The 22802-nt window shown below is 41.6% G+C and overlaps 1 protein-coding gene across 1 annotated transcript in view; it reads left to right on the top strand.

Annotated features, from left to right (window-relative positions):
- The window catches only part of LOC142099689 (D-threitol dehydrogenase-like), a 44067-nt gene extending 22811 nt beyond the window's left edge, over nucleotides 1-21256 (top strand). The window contains exons 8-9 of the mRNA XM_075183439.1: nucleotides 8647-8764; nucleotides 20512-21256. Of these exons, the coding sequence (XP_075039540.1) occupies nucleotides 8647-8764; nucleotides 20512-20707 (314 nt within the window). The 3' untranslated portion in view covers nucleotides 20708-21256. The remainder of the gene's footprint in view (nucleotides 1-8646; nucleotides 8765-20511) is intronic.
- The last annotated feature ends 1546 nt before the right edge of the window (nucleotides 21257-22802 follow it).

Raw genomic sequence — 22802 nt, forward strand, 5'->3', positions numbered from 1 at the left:
ATACAGAGTCTATATAGCTGCTGGCACAGTAGTAGGTCAGTTCAAACCACTGGATTGGTGTCCAGATGGGACATATCCTTAGCTGGGCTGAACAGCGGGATCCTATAGCGGATCACATAGAGCTTCAAGCATCTGCACCTCTAACCTATGCAGGAAAGGACACACACAAGAAAAAGCGCAGGTATGTGCATTTGTCCGTCAGACGCATTTGAAGAACACTAGCGCTTTACCCAGGTGTACGTCAGGGGTAACAAGAGTGTATCTTTACAGACCACAAGAGAACAGAGATGAGGCTTGACAATGTAGCAGTGAATGTGACATTTGCAGTACCTTACTTGTACGCAATGAAAATTTTTCATTGTGTTATTAATACATGTGAAAGTCACATTTTCCACATAAAATGTAATTATATACTAACATAAATAAAATGCACAAATTCAATTAAACAAATCTGTTGATTTCCCCTTTGAAAAACCTAATGGGGATTTACTTTCCTGCAGTAGTCCGAATGGAAATGATAGTTATGTGAAGACATATCTCCCAAAACATCTGCCCCCGACAACGGGACAGGGGGCATGGCCGTGGCACAAAGGAGGCACACCAGGTGCACAGCCACGCCCCCAGGGGACTTACCTAGCGCTGTAAATGGCTGCCCATGGCTTGCCTCTCCCAACATTCCCACCTGCAGGACAAACGTGTCCCCAATTCCTAAAATTGTGACTGTCCCACTGAAATCTGGACAGTTGAAAAGTATGCGAATAGACAACTGGCTTCAAATAATATAAGTGCAATGTTAATGAATTAAGTACTGTCAGCTGGAGGGGTCAATACGCAATCAAAAGCGGCTGGACCATCATTGCGCATGATTAGCGTATGATCTTAGCCGTCCAACATCCGCTAGAGATACGTCTCTTGACAGGTTTATCTGCATCCAGGTCTACTGAAGTCGCAATTACATGACCACCCCTTTACTATAATCTGCCGTTGATTGCCCGCCCATCCCCTCCTCCATTCCTCCGCTCCAGGTAAAAAGAGTCGTAAGTATAAGAAGTGCAAATTTTTTTGGTACGAATGCGCAGTGTAAAAATGCACATCTTACGCAAACAAAAGCGACGCACTCTACATGAGCCCTATGCTGTGTAATTAGTGTGAGATGCTTGTACCTTCAGAATGTGGCTATCAGCTGACTGCCCAAAACAATTACTGCGTTTGTGGCTAGTTTCAGCTATAGGCAATGCTGGCAGTTAGTGACACTTATAGGACCTACTCGGCAAGTATGAAGTTGGGAGGGGTGTGATCTAGATCAACTCTAAATTGCAGTGTGAAACAAAGCTGTTCAGTTTTTGTGCAATACATGCAAAAGCAGCCTGGAGTATTTCTGCAAGCAAAAAAATAATTCCTATGCACCCCTTGCTTTGCAACATGGCTTGTCCAGGAGCAAATTTGCACCTTTTTTTTTTTTTGCTTTGCTCGTAACTCTAAATGTATTTACTATCTATATACAGAATGCATCCTGCAGGGAAGGTCATTGTATGGCTTGGTGAAACCAAAGCAGATTGAAGATTTCTTTCTTCAAAGGAGATTGAAGAAAGAAGATTTGTCAGTGAAATTAAATTGGTTGATCTCCTAATACGAGGTCTATAAACTCTTCAACTGTACCTAATTATTCCCATATATCATAACGTAGGTAGCCTCTGGGTTCCGTAAGGTCATCGATTGCACCTTCGCCTTAAGCAAACGCCCCTGCCCGACTCCAGGAATGCTGGGCACTCAACCCTGGCACTTTAATCCAGAACTACATGCAATATTTGTCTAGTAACTTTCACTTCATTCCAGACTGTAGCGCCAGTTGTTAAACCTCTTTATAGCTGCCAACAGGTGCCTGCGACCGGCGCTGTGGTATCAACGGTGTCGTCCGAGAGCCAATAAACCATTGTAACATATGGGGAAAAATCTCGACTGCTGAGCTAATCTGGAAGGCAGTTACTTTCTGGTGATCCGAGGCCCATGGAACAAAAATTGATCAATTACACAAATTAAGTATAGCCCTTCAGGAATTTATTTTATTGGTCTGGACATCTGTTTCAGCATTGTCCAAATCCAAAAATCAAACGGTGTTCTGAGCTGCCAAGTTAGGCAAGAAAATCTAGTAGCAATAAAACTACAGCACAAAACCACTAAGTTAATATTACATCCATCTGCTGAATGTTATATAAATATGCAGTCTTTTTTTTTTTGTATTTTCCTTGGGAATACCATTTATTTTTACAGTGCCCAGTATGGCATTCTGTACAGTTTATTACGCAGCCACTATAAATGTTTCTTCAAAAATGCATTTATAATTGTGTTACGAGTCCTTGGTTAAGTGTCTGTACCACCTGTCCTGTTGATAATTAAAAACAGAATTTTATTCTTTCCATTTTTTTTTTTTTTACTTTTTTTTTTTTTTAAATAATCGGGACAAAGATTGTAAAACAAGTCACAATTATAATATTTTGTGAAGCCGTTACCTAATGGCCTTTATGATTTAAGACCGGTTGGTTGTGAATTTATAGGTGGAAATTATGACGTATCGACGGCTATTGAAAGAAAAACACACTTTAGGAATAATTATATAAAACAAATCAACTATTGAAATGAGTTGACTTAATAGTTAAGCGGACAAAGGCTGCAAAACATTGAGACTGAGGAAAGTTCTGGCGGGCTTGTGTGTTGGGTCCCCAAATTTGACCAATTTGAAAATATCTGATTTATGCTGCCCTTCATTAGCGTGGCATTGTTTCATTGACCAATCAGGAACTGGCGATAAGCATGAGAATTGAGGAAAACAATTCCAAGTTTCACGGTGATATTAGATTGTAAGCTCTTGCAAACAGTGTCTTCGCTCCATTGGATTCATGTTCTGTCCTGTAATCCTATATTGTAATCATTTTATATCTGTTTAATCTCCACATTGTACAGTGCTGTAGATTATTTTGACACTTTATGAATAAAATGAATAATTATAGTACATCTGATTTTGGTTGGTTCTAAGGACTCCTGGTTTGTTGGATGACCGTTTTGTGACTCCTTGTAGCTTCTCCGCCCCTCACCTCCCTCCTTCTAACTATGCTGACCACTTTCTCGCTCCTGCCATTTAAAAGGACCTCTCGCCAGTATTATAGGGACTTTTTTATGTATTTATTTAAAACATAACTTGCCAAACGGATAGACTTCCAAAATAAGCATGTCAGGTATGCCAATTACAAAACTGGTGCAGCTTCTGCTCCTCTAGTGCTACCCCTAATCCTATATATATCACATCTCCCAGAGCTGTAGACTATTAGAGAGTACTGAGAGCAGTGATTTGAATTTGCGTTCTGGAGAGAAAAAGTTTCTGCCCCCTAGTGGCTAACACGTGATTAGCATGCGTAAGTCACAGTTGAACAGGCAGCCAGCCCTCGATTTAACATTAGACACTGTAGGCCTTCGCCTAGGGGCAGCACAGAATAAGAGGTGGCTCTTTCCCTGTACAGTGCAGATGTGATACTTGTTTTTCTTTCATCATCTAAGACAAATAGACTGATGGAATTAGAGAAATAATCTGGCAATATATTTTGCTCTGTGATTGGACGTGTCAAGCTAGAGAATGTGTAAAGTAGAGCTGGCTGTAGGAGAAGTACCGAGCCAAGGGTTGTGTACCTATAGACCCCTATAATGTAAATCATATCTGACCGTAGGTCATCGGGACAAACTTGAGGCAGACCCCTCAAATCAGGACTGACCAGGGGCAAATGCAGGTTTTGTAGAGGGGGGTTTCCACACCACGCCGCCAGTGGGCGTGACCAGCATGCATGGGGGCGTGGCTATAATATTAGACAGTGCTTGGCTGCTCTCCAACTCTTCCTATCCATAATATACATGGGCAATGCTGCGTGCACTACTGTTAGGTGCATGCAGCTCTCCCTTTTCAAGCAGAGCCGTGTTAAGCGGGGGCAGGGTCCAGCCACCTCAATTATACAGTGCCCCAGACTTGGAGGGGGGTTTCCAGGCACTAGGTAACCCCCCCCCCCTTGGTTTGCCTATGCTGACCCACTTAAATTGGGAGAGCCGGGAATGCTAGGCTTTTCCACATGAAAGTTATCTAGACTATTGCCATTTCACTGCATTAATCTTCGCTTATTTGAAGAATTAAGAGAGGCAAAAGTGCCTTTGTGTCTTCTCCAAAGTGTTAGATGAAGTGGTCTTACCGTGCGTACAATACAAGGTGCTCATAGGAGAACTGTCTACATAAGGACATGCATTTGTCACTTGTCTAATGTTATCTCCTTTAGGGAAGGACTTTTCCTTAGTTCCGTTTTTGTCCTCACAGCAGCCACCTGATGATTTATATGTGTGTGCACAGGGACCGCGTCAGTGTGACCTTCTACGGCAGCTCTGATGGAACGTCTTGTAGTACATGGCATGTTCTGAGTAATCATGGGAGCTAGGAATACAGAACCTTCAGGACAGGACTTATAGACCTCACTGTGCTGTGCCAGTATTTATATAGACACTAGCAGGGTCACCCGGCGTTGCACAGGTCCGATTTGTAATGTGTTGCTGTTTTTATATATTAGCAAATTATTTGGTATATAGACCAAAAATGCGATTTAGAAAATAAGATTTCTTGCTCTGTCGTGTTGTCATTATGTGGTGTTGTGGCGAAGTTTCCTTCCAGTAGTCAAACAATTGTTTGCCAAAGCAAAATGACGTTTTCAATATTTGTTGCTCTGTCGCGTTGACGCTGTGTGGTCTAATAGGCTACTTTTTAGATACCAAATAACTATGCAGGATTTGGCAGCTTTACCTTGGCAGCTGTGGAAGATATTCGCCAACAAACAAACAAACAAACTTCTTCTTTTACATATATAAGATTTATACCAGGGATAGGAAGACGTTGGTTGTCTTGCTATTTGCAAACATTACCGATAAAGTTTTCTGGCACATGCACAGTATCTATCATTTAAATAGATAATCTCAGTAGAAGAAATTTCCCCAATCACCTACACACAGTAGAGGCACATTGTGGGCAATACCAATATACAGCCCATTAATTCTAAGTAACGAGTGACAATGATGCATGAGGCGTCTCCATTAAATCTCCACATGATTTAATGTAAAAAAATTAAAATATATGTTGGTCTTTGTAACATCATCAATATTATTATAACTATTATCGTTAACCCTCCTCCATCTAACTATAATAATTACCAGGTCCCCATGTCCCCCCCCCCCCTCCACAAGATACTGATGTACTCACCCCTGTATCAGTCAGTTTCTCATTGATAGGCAGAGAGCATTGTAAGTGTACCTGATTGGATGGGATGCTGTGTTGTCCTCCCATTAATCTGGATAAATTTCACCTCTCGCTGCAGTCATTACATTACTTATTCCTTGATTCATGGTGTACTTACACATAAAACCACAATACTATTAACATTTCACACTGTTCCCTCGATGCTTTGTGCACCAAAAATTATTGTGTTAAAAATTTAGCTTTTTAAGGGAAATTAATTGATCCGGGTTGCAGTGAACAGCAGATTCTCAATACAGCCACTAACAATACGGGTTTCATTAGGTTATCACTTTAACTTTTTCATTTCCAGCAGAAACCGGTTGGGAACTTTGGTTACATAGATATGTAGTTTGAAAAAAAGAGACATAAGTTCATCAAATTTAAACGTTCGTCCTCTAAATTCATAATCATGTGATCCAGAGGAATGCAAATATCTTTAGTGCAAGTGCAAAAGTTAATTGCACTGTATGCGTGACAGGGGCGCACGCAGGGGGGTTTTCTGGTTCTCCTGAAACCCCTTCCCTCCGCGAAGAACGGTGGCTAAACAGTGCCCCTACATAGCGGCACTTTACTGTACAGCAGCCGCGGCGCTGTCAAAGAAGCTTCCGCGGCGGACGCTTCTTTGACAGCTCCGCGACTGCTGTACATTACAGTGCCGCCGAAATGGAGCTGCTGCGCATGTGCGGCCGCATGCGCAGCAGCTCTCTCTGTTTTTTTTCGGGAGGGGGGGAAACCCCCCTTAAAAATCCTGCGTGCGTCCCTGCGTGATATTGTATACTGGGGAGCTCCACTCCATTCTGCCATCCAAGGTGACATATATTAGGGTTTTGTTCTTACAGATTTCATACATAATGTCATAATATCATTTCTAGAACACTCTACTTAGAAGGATCAGTTAGAAATCACTAATATGCTGTTTCTAACCCCTTACTTCTTGCACAGTTATATAGTTCTTCAGTGCAAATTATAATATACAGGTTTTATTATAAGGTTTGACAGTTGAGGGGATGAAATGAGAAACAAGTTAATTACATAACTGGTGAGTAACAATGTTTCTTGTTTGCTCATTGATTTTTATGCAAAACGGCATCTTCAAGATAATAGCTCCTATCCAATAGGGAAACTCCGCTCTCTGAACAATCCTCCAATCCCCAGAAGGCAGGGTTTTCAGATAACCCATGACCCTAGAGCAGTGATGGCTAATCTGTGACACTCCAGGTGTTGTGAAACTATAAGTCCCAGCATGCTCTGCGACCTATCAGCTAGTTATCTACTGGCAAAGCATGCTGGGGCTTGTAGTTTCACAACACCTGGAGTGTCACAGGTTAGCCATCACTGCCCTAGAGTATAAAAAGCCATGCTGACGGTAACCTTATCTCTTATAAATTTAGCTCAGATAAGTTCCTAAATATTTCCCATTAATATTTATGAATTATATTAGCACTTTTATATTCAAGTAACGCGCTCTTAAGATTTAATGGCCCTTTAAGAGAAAATAAAAAATAAAAAAAGTTTCCCCCTGTAATTTTAATATTCACAAATTGAGTGCCCATGCAGTAGCAGATTAAGTATTGTACAGCTTGCTATTGTGTGGTTTCCTTGCTCACATCCTTGTAAAAACCTTTTTACTGGTCTTCAGCCGCTCTGCGTGAATGCCGCTCTCCTCTAGAGGCTTATTCTTCACACGTTAAACCATCTTTCACAATAACAATTTCTGTGAGGGTTTGAAACGAGCCTAGTGAAATGCTGAATGAGTTCTTTGAATAAGCTACAAGGGAGCTCATGACTGTTCTGTGAATATGTTTAATAAAATGTGTGTTTAGAAGCTCGCTGCCACAGGGAAAAGCTGCAAAGATGAATTTGCTGCAGAATCTTTCCACAAAAAAAAGTATTTTTGCAAATCTTGTTACCAGAGAACAGTAGACTATGGTCGTAACTCTTCTAATGCCTGGAGAAAATAAAGGACTTGTTGGATTAAGCAATAAAGCGACTATAGCATCAAACATCGCTTAATTGTGGCTAGTAGAGGGGAATGTATAAGTTAGACATAGTTTTATGCTCTCCCTTTGTGCGGTCTATGAGAAAATCCAGAGGTTGTGTTTGAACACCTCTTAAATGCTCTTAGGCATATTTTTTGGTTATTTACAGATCTGGTCACGCCCCAAAATATATCATATCTTACCGCATTCTTGCCTACTTTCGGAAAGTTCTGTCCGGGAGAGGGGCGTGACTGGAGGGTAGGAGGGGGCGGGATGCGTCAAATCGCGTGATTTTGGCCCTGCCCCCCGCAACGGAAATGCCATTTTGGCGCGGGTGCGAGGCCAAAATGACGCGATTCACAGCGAATCGCGTCATTTCAGAAGGCACTTGCAGGATGCGGGAGACTTGCCTGCTCTCCGTGAGACCGACCCCAATTTCGGGAGTCTCCCGGGCATTCCGGGAGAGTTGGCAAGTATGTCACACCGTAAGTGATGTCACACATACCCCTTACCACTAAGCATCATAATATCTCTCTTTCAGTGCTAATTTCCTGGCAACATCTTATCTGTGAAGCTGCCTCCTCCATGTCAGTGATGGGCTGGGAGCCTGTCGCTTGGCTATGATGTCACAATCCAGCGCCACACTCACAGTGGGAAAGGGGCAGAAGATACTGCCCACCTGCTGAAGTAAAAAGTAGGGAAGAGAGATAATTGGATGTAGCGGTCAAGAAAAAGAGAGTGTCCATGGAGCTTCCACTGGCTCCACTAGGGGAAGTGGGGACACACAAAATAGGGATCCACTAGATCAGGGGTAGGCAACCTGCGGCTCTCCAGGTGTTGTGAAACTACAAGTTCCAGCATGCTTTGCCAGTAGATAACCAGCAGATAGGTGGCAAGGCATGCTGGGATTTGTAGTTTCACAACACCTGGAGAGCCACAGGTTCCCTACCCCTGCACTAGATGATGTGTGCATAGTTCACGGCTGTGACCCGATGGGGGGAAGTGGCCAACCAGCAGACGAAGCACTTAACTAGCCCACCCTCCTACCACCTTATATTCATGTATGCTGCATGTAACAGTGTTGGGCTAAACTCAGCTTTCAAGATTGAAAGCAAAGTGACTGACAGCAGTTGGAGCTCCACATATTGCCAACGCCTGGTGAATGGTAAGTCGTGCCCTACTGCAATCTTGGGAGAAGGAGCAGACCGTGGCCGGAGACGGTGATTATCGCTAAATAATTAACTGTACTTTTTTCAGAACAGTCAAAATTTTTGTGCATTGTGGAAATGACCATCCAGTGTAATATACACAACATCACACATTCTGCTGCAATTTGTTCTTGTCTTGCAGTGCCTCACCCTCAGAAGCAGTTGGCATATAACACCTCGAAAGCTGGGGTGGTGAAATTGACTCAAACGTTGGGAACAGAATGGATTGACCGAGGAGTGAGAGTCAACTGCATATCTCCGTAAGTGCATGCTGCGATTTCATCTTTTATATAGTAAAACATTGTCAAAGAGTTCCAGATCACCACTCTGTAATACATCCCATCTGTATAGAAGAAATGCTACATATAAGATCGATGGGTTAGATTTATCAAACCTAAAAAGGAAAATTGGAGGTGTTGCCTATAGCAACCAATCAGATCTAGCTATCATGTTCTAGAATGTGCTAGATAAAAGATAGATAGAAGCTCATTGGTTGCTATGGGCAACACCTCCACATTCCGTTTTAGAATGTTTGATAGATATGCTCCCATGTCTGTAATAACTTTCACTGCCGCTATAAGACAAGTTTATTATTAATTCATTGTGATTGACTTGGGATTTGGAACCAAGGAAAGGCAAAATGAATAGTTCCTTCTTCTCTACAACTTTTCAAAATAGATTAAGGTGGTTTAGTTCCAATTTACTGTAAATCATGCTAATTGGTTTGTGTTAAGTTCTAAATGAGCAGTTGTTGCTATATATATATATATATATATATATATATATATATATATATATATATAAAATAATGATTCAAGTGCCAATATTTGTCATCTACAGTGTAGTTTACATAAATACTTATGTTTATGATAAGGGATAAGAAGGGCTCCTGCGTACCATGTCTAGTGATGAATATGTCATTTTTTTCCAAATCAGACTGTAAAACATGGTCAGAGTTTCCAGTTATTGATTGTATTTAATCAACCACCAAAGTTTATTGTCTGATAGATCAAAGTAAAAAGCCCATTCACCATCGAATATACTATATTCTAGTTAAAAAACAGCCATCAGAGGCAAACCAAGGCGATCTCTAAACACTTACGAAAGAAAATAATTTTCTAACTATATTAATTGATATTAATGGATGGAACTATTATTTGCCGTCATGTTAGCTGAGTTTGCTGCTGCCTTATGGTTGAAATACGGTATTTCCACAGCTGGCAACTGTCCCTAATGTTCCTATTTCTTAATACTAAATGTCCAATTCCTGTTATTCTATATTTGGATGTAAGTCTTACTATCTATTATTATTCTATGTGTTGATGAATGAATATTTATTGAATTGAGCCATGCGCACCTTTTGCACTTTCTGTGGGAGCTGTATGTGATGACTTCACAGCTAGAAGATAACAGAATATGCGAGACTTCTATTGTCTTTACAAATGACCTCCCATCACTGTCCTTTCCTATGTGTAGCCCCAACCTGTCAGTCTGTGGGGTGATGTAGGTGCAAACTCCCTGGCACCTAGTGCTGGAGATTCTCCCACTCAAGAGGGTACACAAAACCATCAGGGTCTGAAAAAGTTATTACAATAGACCCCTTCCATTTATTTCGATTTTAAAAAACAAGTGGTACAGAACATAGTCTTACATGTTATAGAACAGCCATGTAAAGCCTTGGACTGGCTCCCCGTATCTGGTGATCCAATAGGTCACATCACCATAACCAGAAACCATAACTGTGTAGTATATCCAAAGTCAAGACTATTTCCATCATCCCTCAAGATTACTAGAGCAGGATACATTATATAGAGGCAGCACGGTGGCTCAGTGGCTAGCACTTTACACTAGAGATGCTCAGGCTCGGTTTTCTGAAAACCGAATCCACCTTAACTTAGGGGACCCGAGTAGGCTCGCAAGCCGACTCGGTACTTTCACGCGTCCTCGGATCTGAATCGAGACAAAACATCATTGTTGCGTTGTCAGATCTCACGAGTTTTGGATTCCATAAGTACCTCCCCCCCCAGGAGATCCAGCGCCATTTCTCACACAGAAAAAGAGGTAGCAGTGTTCTTGTCACTCTCCAGTCTCCAGTGACATTGCTCAGTGCCATTGCTCACATAGAAACAGCGGTAGCAGTTTTCTTGTCACTCTCCAGTCTCCAGTGACATTGCTCAGTGCCATTGTTCACAAGGATACAGGGGTAGCAGTGTTCTTGTCACTCTCCAGTCTCCAGTGACATTGCTCAGTGCCACTGCTCATACAGAAACAGGAGGGGTAGCAGTGTTCTTGTCACTCTCCTGTCTCCAGTGACATTGCTCAGTGCCATTACTCACATACAAACAGCGGTAGCAGTTTTCTTGTCACTCTCCAGTCTCCAGTGACATTGCTCAGTGCCATTGTTCACAAGGAAACAGGGGTAGCAGTGTTCTTGTCACTCTCCAGTCTCCAGTGACATTGCTCAGTGCCACTGCTCATACAGAAACAGGAGGGGTAGCAGTGTTCTTGTCACTCTCCAGTCTCCAGTGACATTGCTCAGTGCCATTGCTCACATAGAAACAGCGGTAGCAGTTTTCTTGTCACTCTCCAGTCTCCAGTGACATTGCTCAGTGCCATTGCTCACACAGAAACAGGAGGGGTAGCAGTGTTCTTGTCACTCTCCAGTCTCCGGTGTCATTGCTCAGTGCCATTGCTCACACAGAAACAGGAGGGGTAGCAGTGTTCTTGTCACTCTCCAGTCTCCAGTGACATTGCTCAGTGCCACTGCTCATACAGAAACAGGAGGGGTAGCAGTGTTCTTGTCACTCTCCAGTCTCCAGTGACATTTCTCAGTGCCATTGCTCATACAGAAACAGGAGGGGTAACATTGTTCTTGTCACTCTCCAGTCTCTGTGTCATTGCTCAGTGCCATTGTTCACACAAAAACAGGGGTAGCAGTGTTCTTGTCACTCTCCAGTCTCCAGTGACATTGCTCAGTGCCACTGCTCATACAGAAACAGGAGGGGTAGCAGAGTTCTTGTCACTCTCCAGTCTCCAGTGACATTTCTCAGTGCCATTGCTCATACAGAAACAGGAGGGGTAACATTGTTCTTGTCACTCTCCAGTCTCCAGTGCCATTGCTCACACAGAAACAGGGGTAGCAGTCTTCTTTAGTCTACAGTGGCATTGCTCAGTGCCATTACTCATACAGAAACAGGAGGGGTAGCAGTGTTCTTGTCACTCTCCAGTCTCCAGTGACATTGCTCAGTGCCATTGCTCATACAGAAACATGGGTAGCAGTGTTCTTGTCACTTGTCAAAAATTAGCTGGAAATGACTGGAAATTAATGTTATTGAGGTTAATAATAATGTAGGAACAAAAAAAGAGCCAAATGATGTGATTTTAGCATAAAAATAGGGATTTTAGAAACCAAAGCCAAAACACACGATGGCGGTTTTGCCAAAACCAAAACACGAAGTTAATCCAGATCCAAAACCAAAACATGGGGGTTAGTGAACATCTCTACTTTGCACTGGGAGAACGACTTTGATTCCCGACCATGGCCTTATCTGTGAGGAGTTTGCATGTTCTCCCTGTGTTTGCGTGGGTTTCCTCCGGGTGCTCCGGTTTTCTCCCACACTCCAAAAACATACTGGTAGGTTAATTGGCTGCTGTCAAATTGCCCGTAGTGTGTGTCTGTGTCTGTGTGTGTATGTTTGGGAATTTAGACTGTAAGCTCCAATGGGGCAGGGACTGATGTGAGTGAGTTCTCTGTACAGCGCTGCGGAATTAGTGGCGCTATATAAATAAATGATGATTATGATATCTCGTCTCAGCTTTAACATTCCAGAGTCCTTGTGTTTTTCATCTTCAATGCACAGTAATAAAGATTTAAAAACAAGCAATTGCAGTTTTCCACGTATGAGCAGATGCGTGAAAATAGGTTAAACATATTTATTTTCAATTCTATAAGTATAAAAGATTTTTTTGCACAATTTGTTGAAAAGGGTATTCCACTGTACCATTGGTTGATGCTGTCAAAAAATGAATTTTACACCATTGGGAAAGTCGAAAAACCTGTTTGCACAAAATGTCACTGAGGATTTTTTTCCCCCCATGTCATTCAATGTAGCTGAAGAAACTTTCATGGATTCTTAAATAATCCAAATGAGGAATTTTTATTGTGTTAAATTAAAAATAAAATGAAAGAGCAAAATATACTTTTTTTGTCCTCCATAAATAGACCCCTAAGATCGAGAGGGGCTCATAACGAGGACTGGAACATTATATCTTATTGCATTGAATTTTTAAAACATTTCACTACTAAAATATTTCAGGGAAGCCAAACAATACGGCAACATTGACTTTCAGATTCCGACCTAAATCTCTCCTCAAATGATGATTGCAGAACAAAATAAATTCTCTCCGCTAGATAAATCCTGAGATATGAGAAGGAATCCTAATTACTAAATGTGCATTGCTCTTATTTTTTTATTTTTTTTTACTAGGAAAGGTTTTCATTTTTTTTTAAATGAAATTCTAGTGTGGGGAATAAATCACTAATAGGCTGTTAGCGCGGCACAGTCAATACACCGTCACATTAGTGTTTTGGCACTTGCTGTAGGTGATCTGGAAATAATTTAAATGAGTCTTGCCCGTGAAGATGCAAAACGGCACTTCTACAAAGTCAAAAACACAAGCAAGAAATTTCTGCACTAATGCATCCTCCAGAGGTCTCTTTGTGCAGAAACATCACAAATTAGAACGACAAGAGTCCGCAATGTTGGTACAGTGCTTCATATACAGTGTTTTACAATAAACACTGTATGAAGCATTCCCAGTACAGCTTACAATCTATTTGCTGTTTGCATTGGTCACTGCAGCTTTTGTAGTATTTTTTAAGGTGACAGGATATTGCAGAAGTGATTAGCGGCTATTAGGGCATAATTGCTTATCGGCTTCGTACTGATCCGTTGAAATGATTTGCAGATGAGGCCAAAAATTCTCATTGGCCTATTAAGTTTCAAATTAGATTGCAAATGAAAATAAATGTAGAGTTTACAAAATGACATTTGGGATTGTTCAAATTCGTCGTATGGTAGAAGACATAACTTCAAACTTAACCAGGGTCCAAAATATATATAGCAAAGCAGATTTAAGAGACACAAGCAAAAGGGAAGTTATCATCAATTAATCAACTAAATGGCTTTATTCTGAGAGGTCTTATTCAAGTCTAGAATACAACTGGCTTTATTTTTAAAAGGCTGCTCATAACAAATGTATTTGTACAGCATATACTAGCTTATCAATTCCAAATATATTTTACTTTTCGGTTTGAACATTGGGTGGTACTTTTCTCCTATGCACATCAGATTTCCGTCACTAGGTCTATGCAGGGACAAAATCATCATCATCAGCTATTTATATAGCGCCACTTATTCTGCAGCGCTGTACAGAGAACTCACTCACATCAGTCCCTGCCCCATTGGAGCTTACAGTTTAAATTTCCTAATATACACAGAGAGAGAGAGAGAGAGACTAGGGTCAATTTGATAGCAGCTAATTAACCGACTAGTATATTTTTGGAGTGTGGGAGGAAACTGGAGCCCCCGGAGGACACCTACACAAACACGGGGAAAACATACATACATGACAAATCGCATAACTTTGGTCCCCCTCCTAAGATGGAAGCGACATTTTGTTCTGGGGCGGGGCCACAATGACGCAATTCACTGCTAATCTCGTCATTGAGGCTCCAGTCCTGCCTACTTCATTAGGAAGTGGGCTGGATGCGGGAAAATTGCCTGCTCTTCCAGGAGCCCGGGAGACCTACCTGGACTTCAGGAGTCTCCAGGACATTCCAGGAGACTGGACAAGTATGCCTTTGATTCATTTCTGATCTGTTCCTGTAATACTGTGTTCCTAGTATGCTATCCTGAGTTCCTGACATTCTGCTAACACTTTGCAATCCCAAGTTCTTGACACCCTGCTACCAGTGTGCTATCCTGAGTTCCTGACATTCTGCTAACACTTGGCAATACCAAGTTCTTGACACCCTGCTACCAGTGAACTATCCTGTGTTCCTGACAGTCTTCTAATATTTGCAATCTTAAATTCCTGGCACTCTGCAACCTGTGTGCTATCCTGAGTTCCTAACCCTCGGCTACCCAAGTGCTATTCTGAGTTCCTGGCTCTTTTTTCTACCTGCATACAATCCTGATATACTTTTCTGGTCTAAGGACTCCCAATCATTGCCAATGTTTGCCTGCTTTCAAGTTTAATAAATAATTCTACACTATATATCTCCGGCTCTACTTGTGATTGAATTCCTGATATTCCTGACAATCCGTGTTTCAAAACATGGCAGCACGGTCTGCAAATACATTTTTGTGATGTCACAGCAACGTTTGCAGGCCACTTTCTCTGCTTTCCTTCCTGTCCTAGTTTTATTTATGTAACCTACAAAGATCTTATCAGGATTAACCCTTCACCTGCCAGAAATATATAACGTCCACGTATATTCTGCAGATCTATGTAAGAAGAGATGTTTGTATAGGCTTAGGAAATCTAAAAGCAGATGAAAATAGGTGTTGGTTACTTGTAGCTACCAAAGAATCAGTTTTAAGATTTTTTTGGGAACATCTACAAGAGACAATAGTAGTAAAGGACAAAATATTTATTTAGAAAATGTGCTATGTGCAGAAAATAATTGGGGAAGGTGGTTTTAAACATTTTGTTACAATCTGCATACTATTTCTTGTTGTGTAAGACTGGAATTTAAAGTATAAAACTATAAAATAACATTTGTATTGACATTTAATGTTTGCCTTAAATTTCACCATACTGATGAAACATAATATTGTGAGGATAACTGGCTTAATTATATTATACTTTGACTCAAATATTTACAGTTGTCCTGATTTCCCCGCAACACTGATCAAGCAGTTTGTTGCTCATCAGTCATTGGACAATGTCAACTCTACTTTCATATTTAATATCTTTAAAACAAATCAGAGCCATTATCTAGTGGTCCGTGGCCAAAGCAATGTATTATTCAACACTTACAACAAAGCAGCCGGTGATAGCACTTTGATAGTAATGGAACCAAAGACTATGGTCCAGATTTTGATTTTGAAAAAATTCTGGCAGCAAAGGGGTTAAGGGGAGATGCACGTACTGGCTGTAGACATGAATGTTCTTTAAAGTATATTAAATCAGCATTTATATGTATATAACCCAAGTCAGATTTTTTTTTTCTACTTAATTGTTGATTAAAACCAGAATACTTTTCACTGTGCCTAAGGCTAATTCTATACAGGTGCTTAGTATACAATTGTAGTTGAACTCTCCGCTAATAAGCTGTATTTTCCTCTCGCAAGAGCACCCTAACCAATAACGAATTCCTGGCAGTCCGACCCCTGAGGACCACATTTGTTGCACTCACTGACACTGAAGGTCCAAGAGGTGGGATGTTAATGCAGCATCCTTGGCCTCACTAACAGTTGGCTATTCTCATTGAACCAAGCGCCAGGGCGGAGTCAAAATGTAGGCGGGGCAACCAGGGTGCTAGCCTAGGGCCCCTCTCAGATGGAAGTGCCTATTTTTATACTTGCCAACTCTCCCGAAATGTCCGGAAGACTCTCGAAATTCGGGTCGGTCTCACGGACTTCCGGGAGAGCAGGAAAGTCTCCCGCGTCCCAGAACTGCCTAGCCTAAATGACGCGATTCGCGGTGTCATGTCATTTTGCCCAATACAACAAACCGTTATTTCCGTCACAGGGCATAGCCCTGCCCCCTCCCGCCCTCTAGTCACGCTCCTCTCCCGGACTACACTTGCCGAAAGTAGCCAAGTATGGCCTATTTATCAACAAGCCACTTTCTCCAGCGATAAAGGGGATTATTTTTTTTTAGGTAGGAGTTTATTTTGGCGATAAAAAAGCTAAACCCTTATTGCTGTCATTTATCAAAATAATATTGTTGTGTCAGCTGAACGATACTTCAGAGATGGCGATAACAGAACAGGTACTGCAGCAGCCGGTGATGGTCAATGAGTCATGGTGATAGTACTGTTATCGCACGTAGTAAACCTTTCATATATAGGGTCAAGCGAGAAAAAGCTCTATCGCCGGTGGAAACGCACATTTTGCAATTTCAGGCTTTTCAGCCCCTACATGTGCCCTCTGAAACACAATACCCTCTTGCCCTACTCGTGGTGCAGCAGTCTGGCAGACGCTGTTCATAGAGCGCTCTGTCAAGCCGGAACAGCATTAATTGCAGCAGTCAGTCAGTCAGAATTAATATGTGTCTCTTTGTCTTTCAACTGCACTGAGAAACCAGTACTTTTCTAAAAAAATACCCAGTTTCTATTGGAATTTGAGATTGACTGCTAAATTTCTGTCATTCTAGCTCCCAACTGATTATAAAAGCCACTCCAGGTGAATTGCTAGGAACTAGAACAGGAACGCAAACCGTAGCTCTGAAGCACCGGTCCCCGACTCATTTTCAAGTCATGTTTGACTTGGTGCGAGCACCTTTCATTTAAAACAGATGAGCTGAATAAAGTGGAAGGGGTTAGTACCTGTAGCCAACCAGAGCGACCGTTGTTGACAGCAGCACAGTGAATTTCAGCTTGGCCAATTCCCACTTGTCCATTTGTAGGTAAGTTTGAAGTAGGTAGAGAGAATGGGAGGCTTGATGTAGGAAGATTGTGGAGGCAAACCCACCTTTATGTGAAGGGAAGGTCATGTACATAAAATTGCCAGCCTTCTTATATGTGGAATTACTGGCTATTGCCCCTTCATGTCAGTGTTAGGCTAGGAGTGTGGTGCTTGGCTATGATGTCACAACTAAGCTCCACAATCCCAGGCTTGGGAAGGAGAGGATGCCGTCCCACCTCTCAAGGTAAGCAGCATGGGTGGGGGCAGAATACAAGAAGGGGGGGAGGGGTGACATGCATTCGGTATTGGGTGGATCACCCGACCCCCAGTAAGTAACATTTAGCATTTATGTTTAACTTCAATTATTATTTCAAACCCTTGTTGAAAACAAATAAGTGACATTTTCCTTGAATTTAGCAGAGAGTGGATATAACATATGTAATTAACACACGTCTACAAATGTCATGTTCTTCGATAATTGAATTGTATTAAAATCCACGGGATCACGAGAACACACTGCCATAACCTTTAAGGAATGCGCACGGGTCTCTCTGCAAACTGGGTGGTATTTTTAAGGTGAATTTCGCCGGCTGCCACAAACCCAGAACAGAATCGCATCACGGCCTCGTTTGAGAGCACCGTTGCATGTCCACAGTCTTAATGAAAAGGAAGACGACGAAAAGCGTTTTCTCTTTTTTTTTTTTTTCCATTATTTTTCTTAATATATTTGTTCATTTCATATGTGACACTGGTTTGTTTGCTAATTTTCATTTGCAAGCGTCACTTCTCCCAGATAACTGGGTGCCTCAATGGACGACTGATTTCTTTGAAATGACAGGCTGTAAATATGCATAAAAAAAAAGCATTGCAATTAGCGCGTGTGGTTCAATGCTGCTTGATTTCATTGGCAAGTTTACCCACTGTGTTGATAAGCTACATTATCTAGAAAATTGGCCGCTGAAAAACAGCACCTCTGATTGCCAGCGAAAGTTCCAGATAACAGGGTGCTGAAGGGAATTATAATTGAGGTTGAATACGTTAACCAGGGTGTCACATACGCCTTAGAAGCGCTAATTTATCAGCATGTTGGAATTTTTATTAACATTTGGAAAGCGTCCTTGCCACACTAATGAACTACAATTGGCAGTTCAGATTTTAGTTACTGTCATCTATAAGAAGTTAAATGTAATTTCTTCGTCAGCGGAGTTATGTAAATGTATTTGTTCTGGGGCTACAGAAATTACACATTGCTCATAACACAACTATGACGCCCAGGAAGGATATCGCCAATCACTGTCAGTTGCGTTCAGGCAAGCTGGAGAAATGGAAGTGTTTGAGTTTATTGTGTCCAGTTCTCATTTGTACATTTTAATGGGAAATCATTGTTTTAATTGAGGTTGTCAAGGCTGCAGGGGTTAGTGGCTTAGAGATGTGATGTGACTCCCTGTAGCCATTGGTAGGGTGAAAACTTGATTAAATACTTAGCAGGCTGGCTGTGTTACTGCTGCTTTAGGATAGGGGACACTCGGCTCTGTTGTGGTCATTTGGGCAAAATTATTGTACATGACTTGATTTACGCCCCCCGTCCCCTTCACTAGACAATAATGAAGCTTCAAAAACGCTCTTAGCTGCATGCGTGGAACATCTTGGAAACTGTAGCAGGCAGTGATGAGGAAGCAAATGACACTATGATTACAATTATGGGTGCGTAAAACAGTCATCTTAAACATAAATTCACACAACAATGTTTTTGTTGTTGAGATCTTTAACCAGAGATATTTTGCTGCAAGTATCGGAACTGTTGGATAAGAGTTTTTCTCCACCTCAAGAACATCTTTTAGTTTAGTTAGCAATAACGTAGATTTATTAAAGCTTTCTTGTCCAATGAGGACTCCCTGCAATCTCAATCCTGAGATGGCAATGGCGATAGTAGGTCTGTGGAAGTACTTGTGTCACCACTGTTGTTGTGAAAGGCTTCCAAATGCTTTTCACTAGAGATGCTCAGGCTCGATTTCCCGAGAACCGAATATGCCCGAACTTAGCAGATCCGAGTGTGCTCGGTACCTACCCGCTTTTTCGGATTTAAAAACGAGGCAAAACGTCATCATGACGTCGTCGGATCTCGGGTCACGCGATTTTTGGATTCCTTTTTAAGATCCAACATAAGGGCGGGTGGGAGGCGGGGCCCAAGGACAATTCCATCTTGCACCATTTTTCTTTTCTGCCACTGCTGTGTACCAATGTGTCCTAGATGTGCTAGGAACTGCCGTGTGCTTGTGGCATTGCTCTGTCGCTTACCATCCAGCCAGGTCGCTGCAGTCTTTGTCCGAAAGTGTATGAAAATAATATTGTGATCTGTGAGGTGGTCAAAATTGAATGCAAATGACTTGAAATTAGTGTTATTGAGGTTAATAATAATTAAGAGCAAAATTATGTGATTTTAGCATATTTTAGGATTTTTTTCTAAAAAAAAATCCAAAACCAAAACATACGAGGACGGTTTTGCCAAAACCAAAACTAAAACACAACGCTAATCCAGAGTCAAAACCAAAACCAGTTCACGGGGGTCAGTGATCATCTCTACTTCTCACCAGAAACCTCTGGAGAAACAGTTCACCGGTTCAGGACCTTTAGCAAATAGAAAGAAGCCCAAAATCTTGTGAAAACCTCACTTTTCTCCCTTTCTTAAATAGGCCCCCTATGTGCGATACTACTATTTTGTTTTACTGTTAAGTCGAGAGAATATCTCTCTGCTTAGTTTTGTGATAAGTCATTATCCAGTTATGGGGACTGTAGTCCAAGTAATTTTGCATGTCCCCCAACCTGTAGCCCCCGAGTTCACAGCACCTATGTCCCACTCCTTAATACTAACATTTCTCAGTGGTTTTGGATTTCAGTTTATGGACAAGAGAAATGGACCATAGAATGAAAGACAAATGATCAATTAATGAGATAACTCAGACCTAGGGGTAAATGTATCAAGCTGCTAGTTTCAGGCGGGTTTGAAAAAGTGGAGATGTTGCCTATAGCAGCCAATCGGATTCCAGTTATCACTTATATAGTAAATTCTACACAATGACAGCTAGAATCTGATTGGTTGCTATGATCAAATAATTGTGTTATAGCAAGTTCCTTGAAACAAATAAATTATTTTAACCACAAATGACCAGCATTAATAGGTTGTATACCACTAGCAGTGTTAGTAATCGTTCAGCTCGAGAAACATTTACAGTTGAGCATTTTGGCCCAGAAATGGTGGCAAGTGATTGGACAAGAGCTGCTTCAGAATAATGTCAGTTTACAAAAAGAATCTGTAAGTTACTTAATATTTGTATTGTTCATTCTTGTTTTATTTTTTATTTTTTTTGCAGCGGCATCGTAGACACTCCCCTTATCCATACAGATGCATTAAAGCCACTTGTAGAATGCTGGTTATCGCAGATTCCCGCCGGGAGACTGGCTGAAGTTACAGACCTGCAGGCTGCGGTGGTGTATTTAGCGTCGGAAGCCTCAGACTATATGACAGGCCACAATTTAGTTATAGACGGAGGTCAGAGTCTCTGGTAGCCCCAATGCAGAGGACTATCAGTACAAATAAGAAAACTGTCACGAAAAGATGGATCTGGGTATAACTACAAGTTTTATGTAGATGCAATTACTGTAGATGGTTAGAGCTAGTAATGTGTAGTTGAGGAGTTTTGTTCCTTGTGCATGCTGAAACTTGTAGTTCTACAACTGCTGGAGAGCCACAGGTTGTCTAAGCTTGGTGTAGACAATTATAAAAGAGGGAAAAAAAATTACGCAATTACAATTTAGTTGGAAAATGCTCAGGTTAAGGTGGTCTACATAATTATTACTGTAGGCAGCTACATTTCTGGGACCTGGAGCAGCGCAGAAACAATACACAGGCTTTGTATGCTTTTTTTTGTCTTAACTCGTAAAATGGGATTCGGCTGGGAAACCTTAGACACATACTCAGTGCCTGGTCTTAAGGTTGTATTAACTTGGATTTTCAGTAAAATACTGTTTTCAAACTGTTATTTGTACATCTAAGTGTAGAAGATGCAGTTGTATACATCGGTGTACAGTTTAAAGTAATGTCATTAATAGGGGGATACTGACCCACATGAAACATTTAATAAACAGTTCCCTTTGAAGCAGAGTACTGTGTTAAATGTTGTTTTAAAGGAGTTGTTTGCTCTAGTGAATGTTCCCCATGTAGTCTGATGGTGGCTTTCCTCAGTCCTCCTGAGAACTTCATCGTACCAGTACTGAACTGATGGCTGCTGTATCACGCTGTACTGAACCAATGGTCTGCCGCATCTTCTTGTACTGAACCAACTGAACCAACGGTCTGCCGCATCATCCTCTATTAAACCAATGGTCTTCCACATCATCCTGTACTGTACTGATGACTGCTGTATCACACTGTACTAAACCAACAGTCTGCCGCATCTTCCTGTACTGAACCAACGGTCTGCCGCATCATCCTGTACTGAACCAACGGTCTGCCGCATCATCCTGTACTGTACTGAATACAATGCAGAGAGCATCCTAGTTAATACGATAAAAGAGAGCTTCCCAGTGAGCACCAAAAGAAATAGAGCACCTAGTGACCACCATACAATAGAGAAAGCATCCGAATGACCACCATACTATACAGAGATTATAGTAATGACCGCCATACAATACAGAGATCATCCCAGTGGTTTACATACAATACAGAGAGCATTCAAGTGTCGGCCATACAGTAGAGAATACCTAAGTGACGACCATAACAGTGCAGAGAGCATTCATGTAATCACTGTACAATACAGAAAGCATTTAAGTGACTGCCATACAGTAGAGCAGAGAATACCTAAGTGACAACCATAACAGTGCAGAGAGCATCCATGTAATCACTTTACAATACAGAGAGCATCTGAGTGACCAACAGAGAGCATCCAAGTGATCAAAATACACAATACTCATATGGGATTAGTTTCCACAGCGCTACTTACATGCCTGAGCAACTTGAATCCAGCTGTCTTCTCTCACTGCTGCAGCCGCATGTCATTGCCTCCCTTTTCCTGCACTACAATGAATCAGTCCACAGGGGCCCACCATCCATGCCATGGAAGGCACTCAGTGAAGCCCTGTCATACAGTCTTATGTGCTGGGATACGAGAGTCTGTCTATAGAGCTAAATCCTCTTTCTCCTTCCTCCTTCATTCTCCTTCTTCCTCCTTCCTTCTTCTTCCTCCATCCTTCTCCTTCATCATCCTTCATTCTCCATCTTCCTCTTTCTCCTTCTTTTTTCTACTTCCTCCTTCTTTCTCCTACCTTCTCCTTCTTCTTCTTCTTTCTTCCTCCTTCTCCTTCTTCCTCCTTCTCCTTCTTCCTCCATCCTTCTCCTTCTTGTTCTTTCGTTCTCCTTCTTCTTCCTTCTTCCTCCTTCATTCTCCTTCTTCCTCTTTCTTCTTCTTCTTCCACTTTCTCCTTCATTCTCCTTCTTCCTCCTTCCTTCTTTCTCCTTCCTTCTCTTTCTTCCTCCATCCTTCTTCTTCCTCCTTCTTCCTTTTTCTCCTTCTTCCACTTCCTCCTTCTTTCTCCTTCCTTCTCCTTCTTCTTTCTCCTTCATTCTCCTTCTTCCTCATGATTCTTCTTCCTTCTTCATTAACCT

The sequence above is a fragment of the Mixophyes fleayi genome, chromosome 8, assembly GCF_038048845.1.
Source record: "Mixophyes fleayi isolate aMixFle1 chromosome 8, aMixFle1.hap1, whole genome shotgun sequence".
Lineage (NCBI taxonomy): Eukaryota > Metazoa > Chordata > Amphibia > Anura > Limnodynastidae > Mixophyes > Mixophyes fleayi.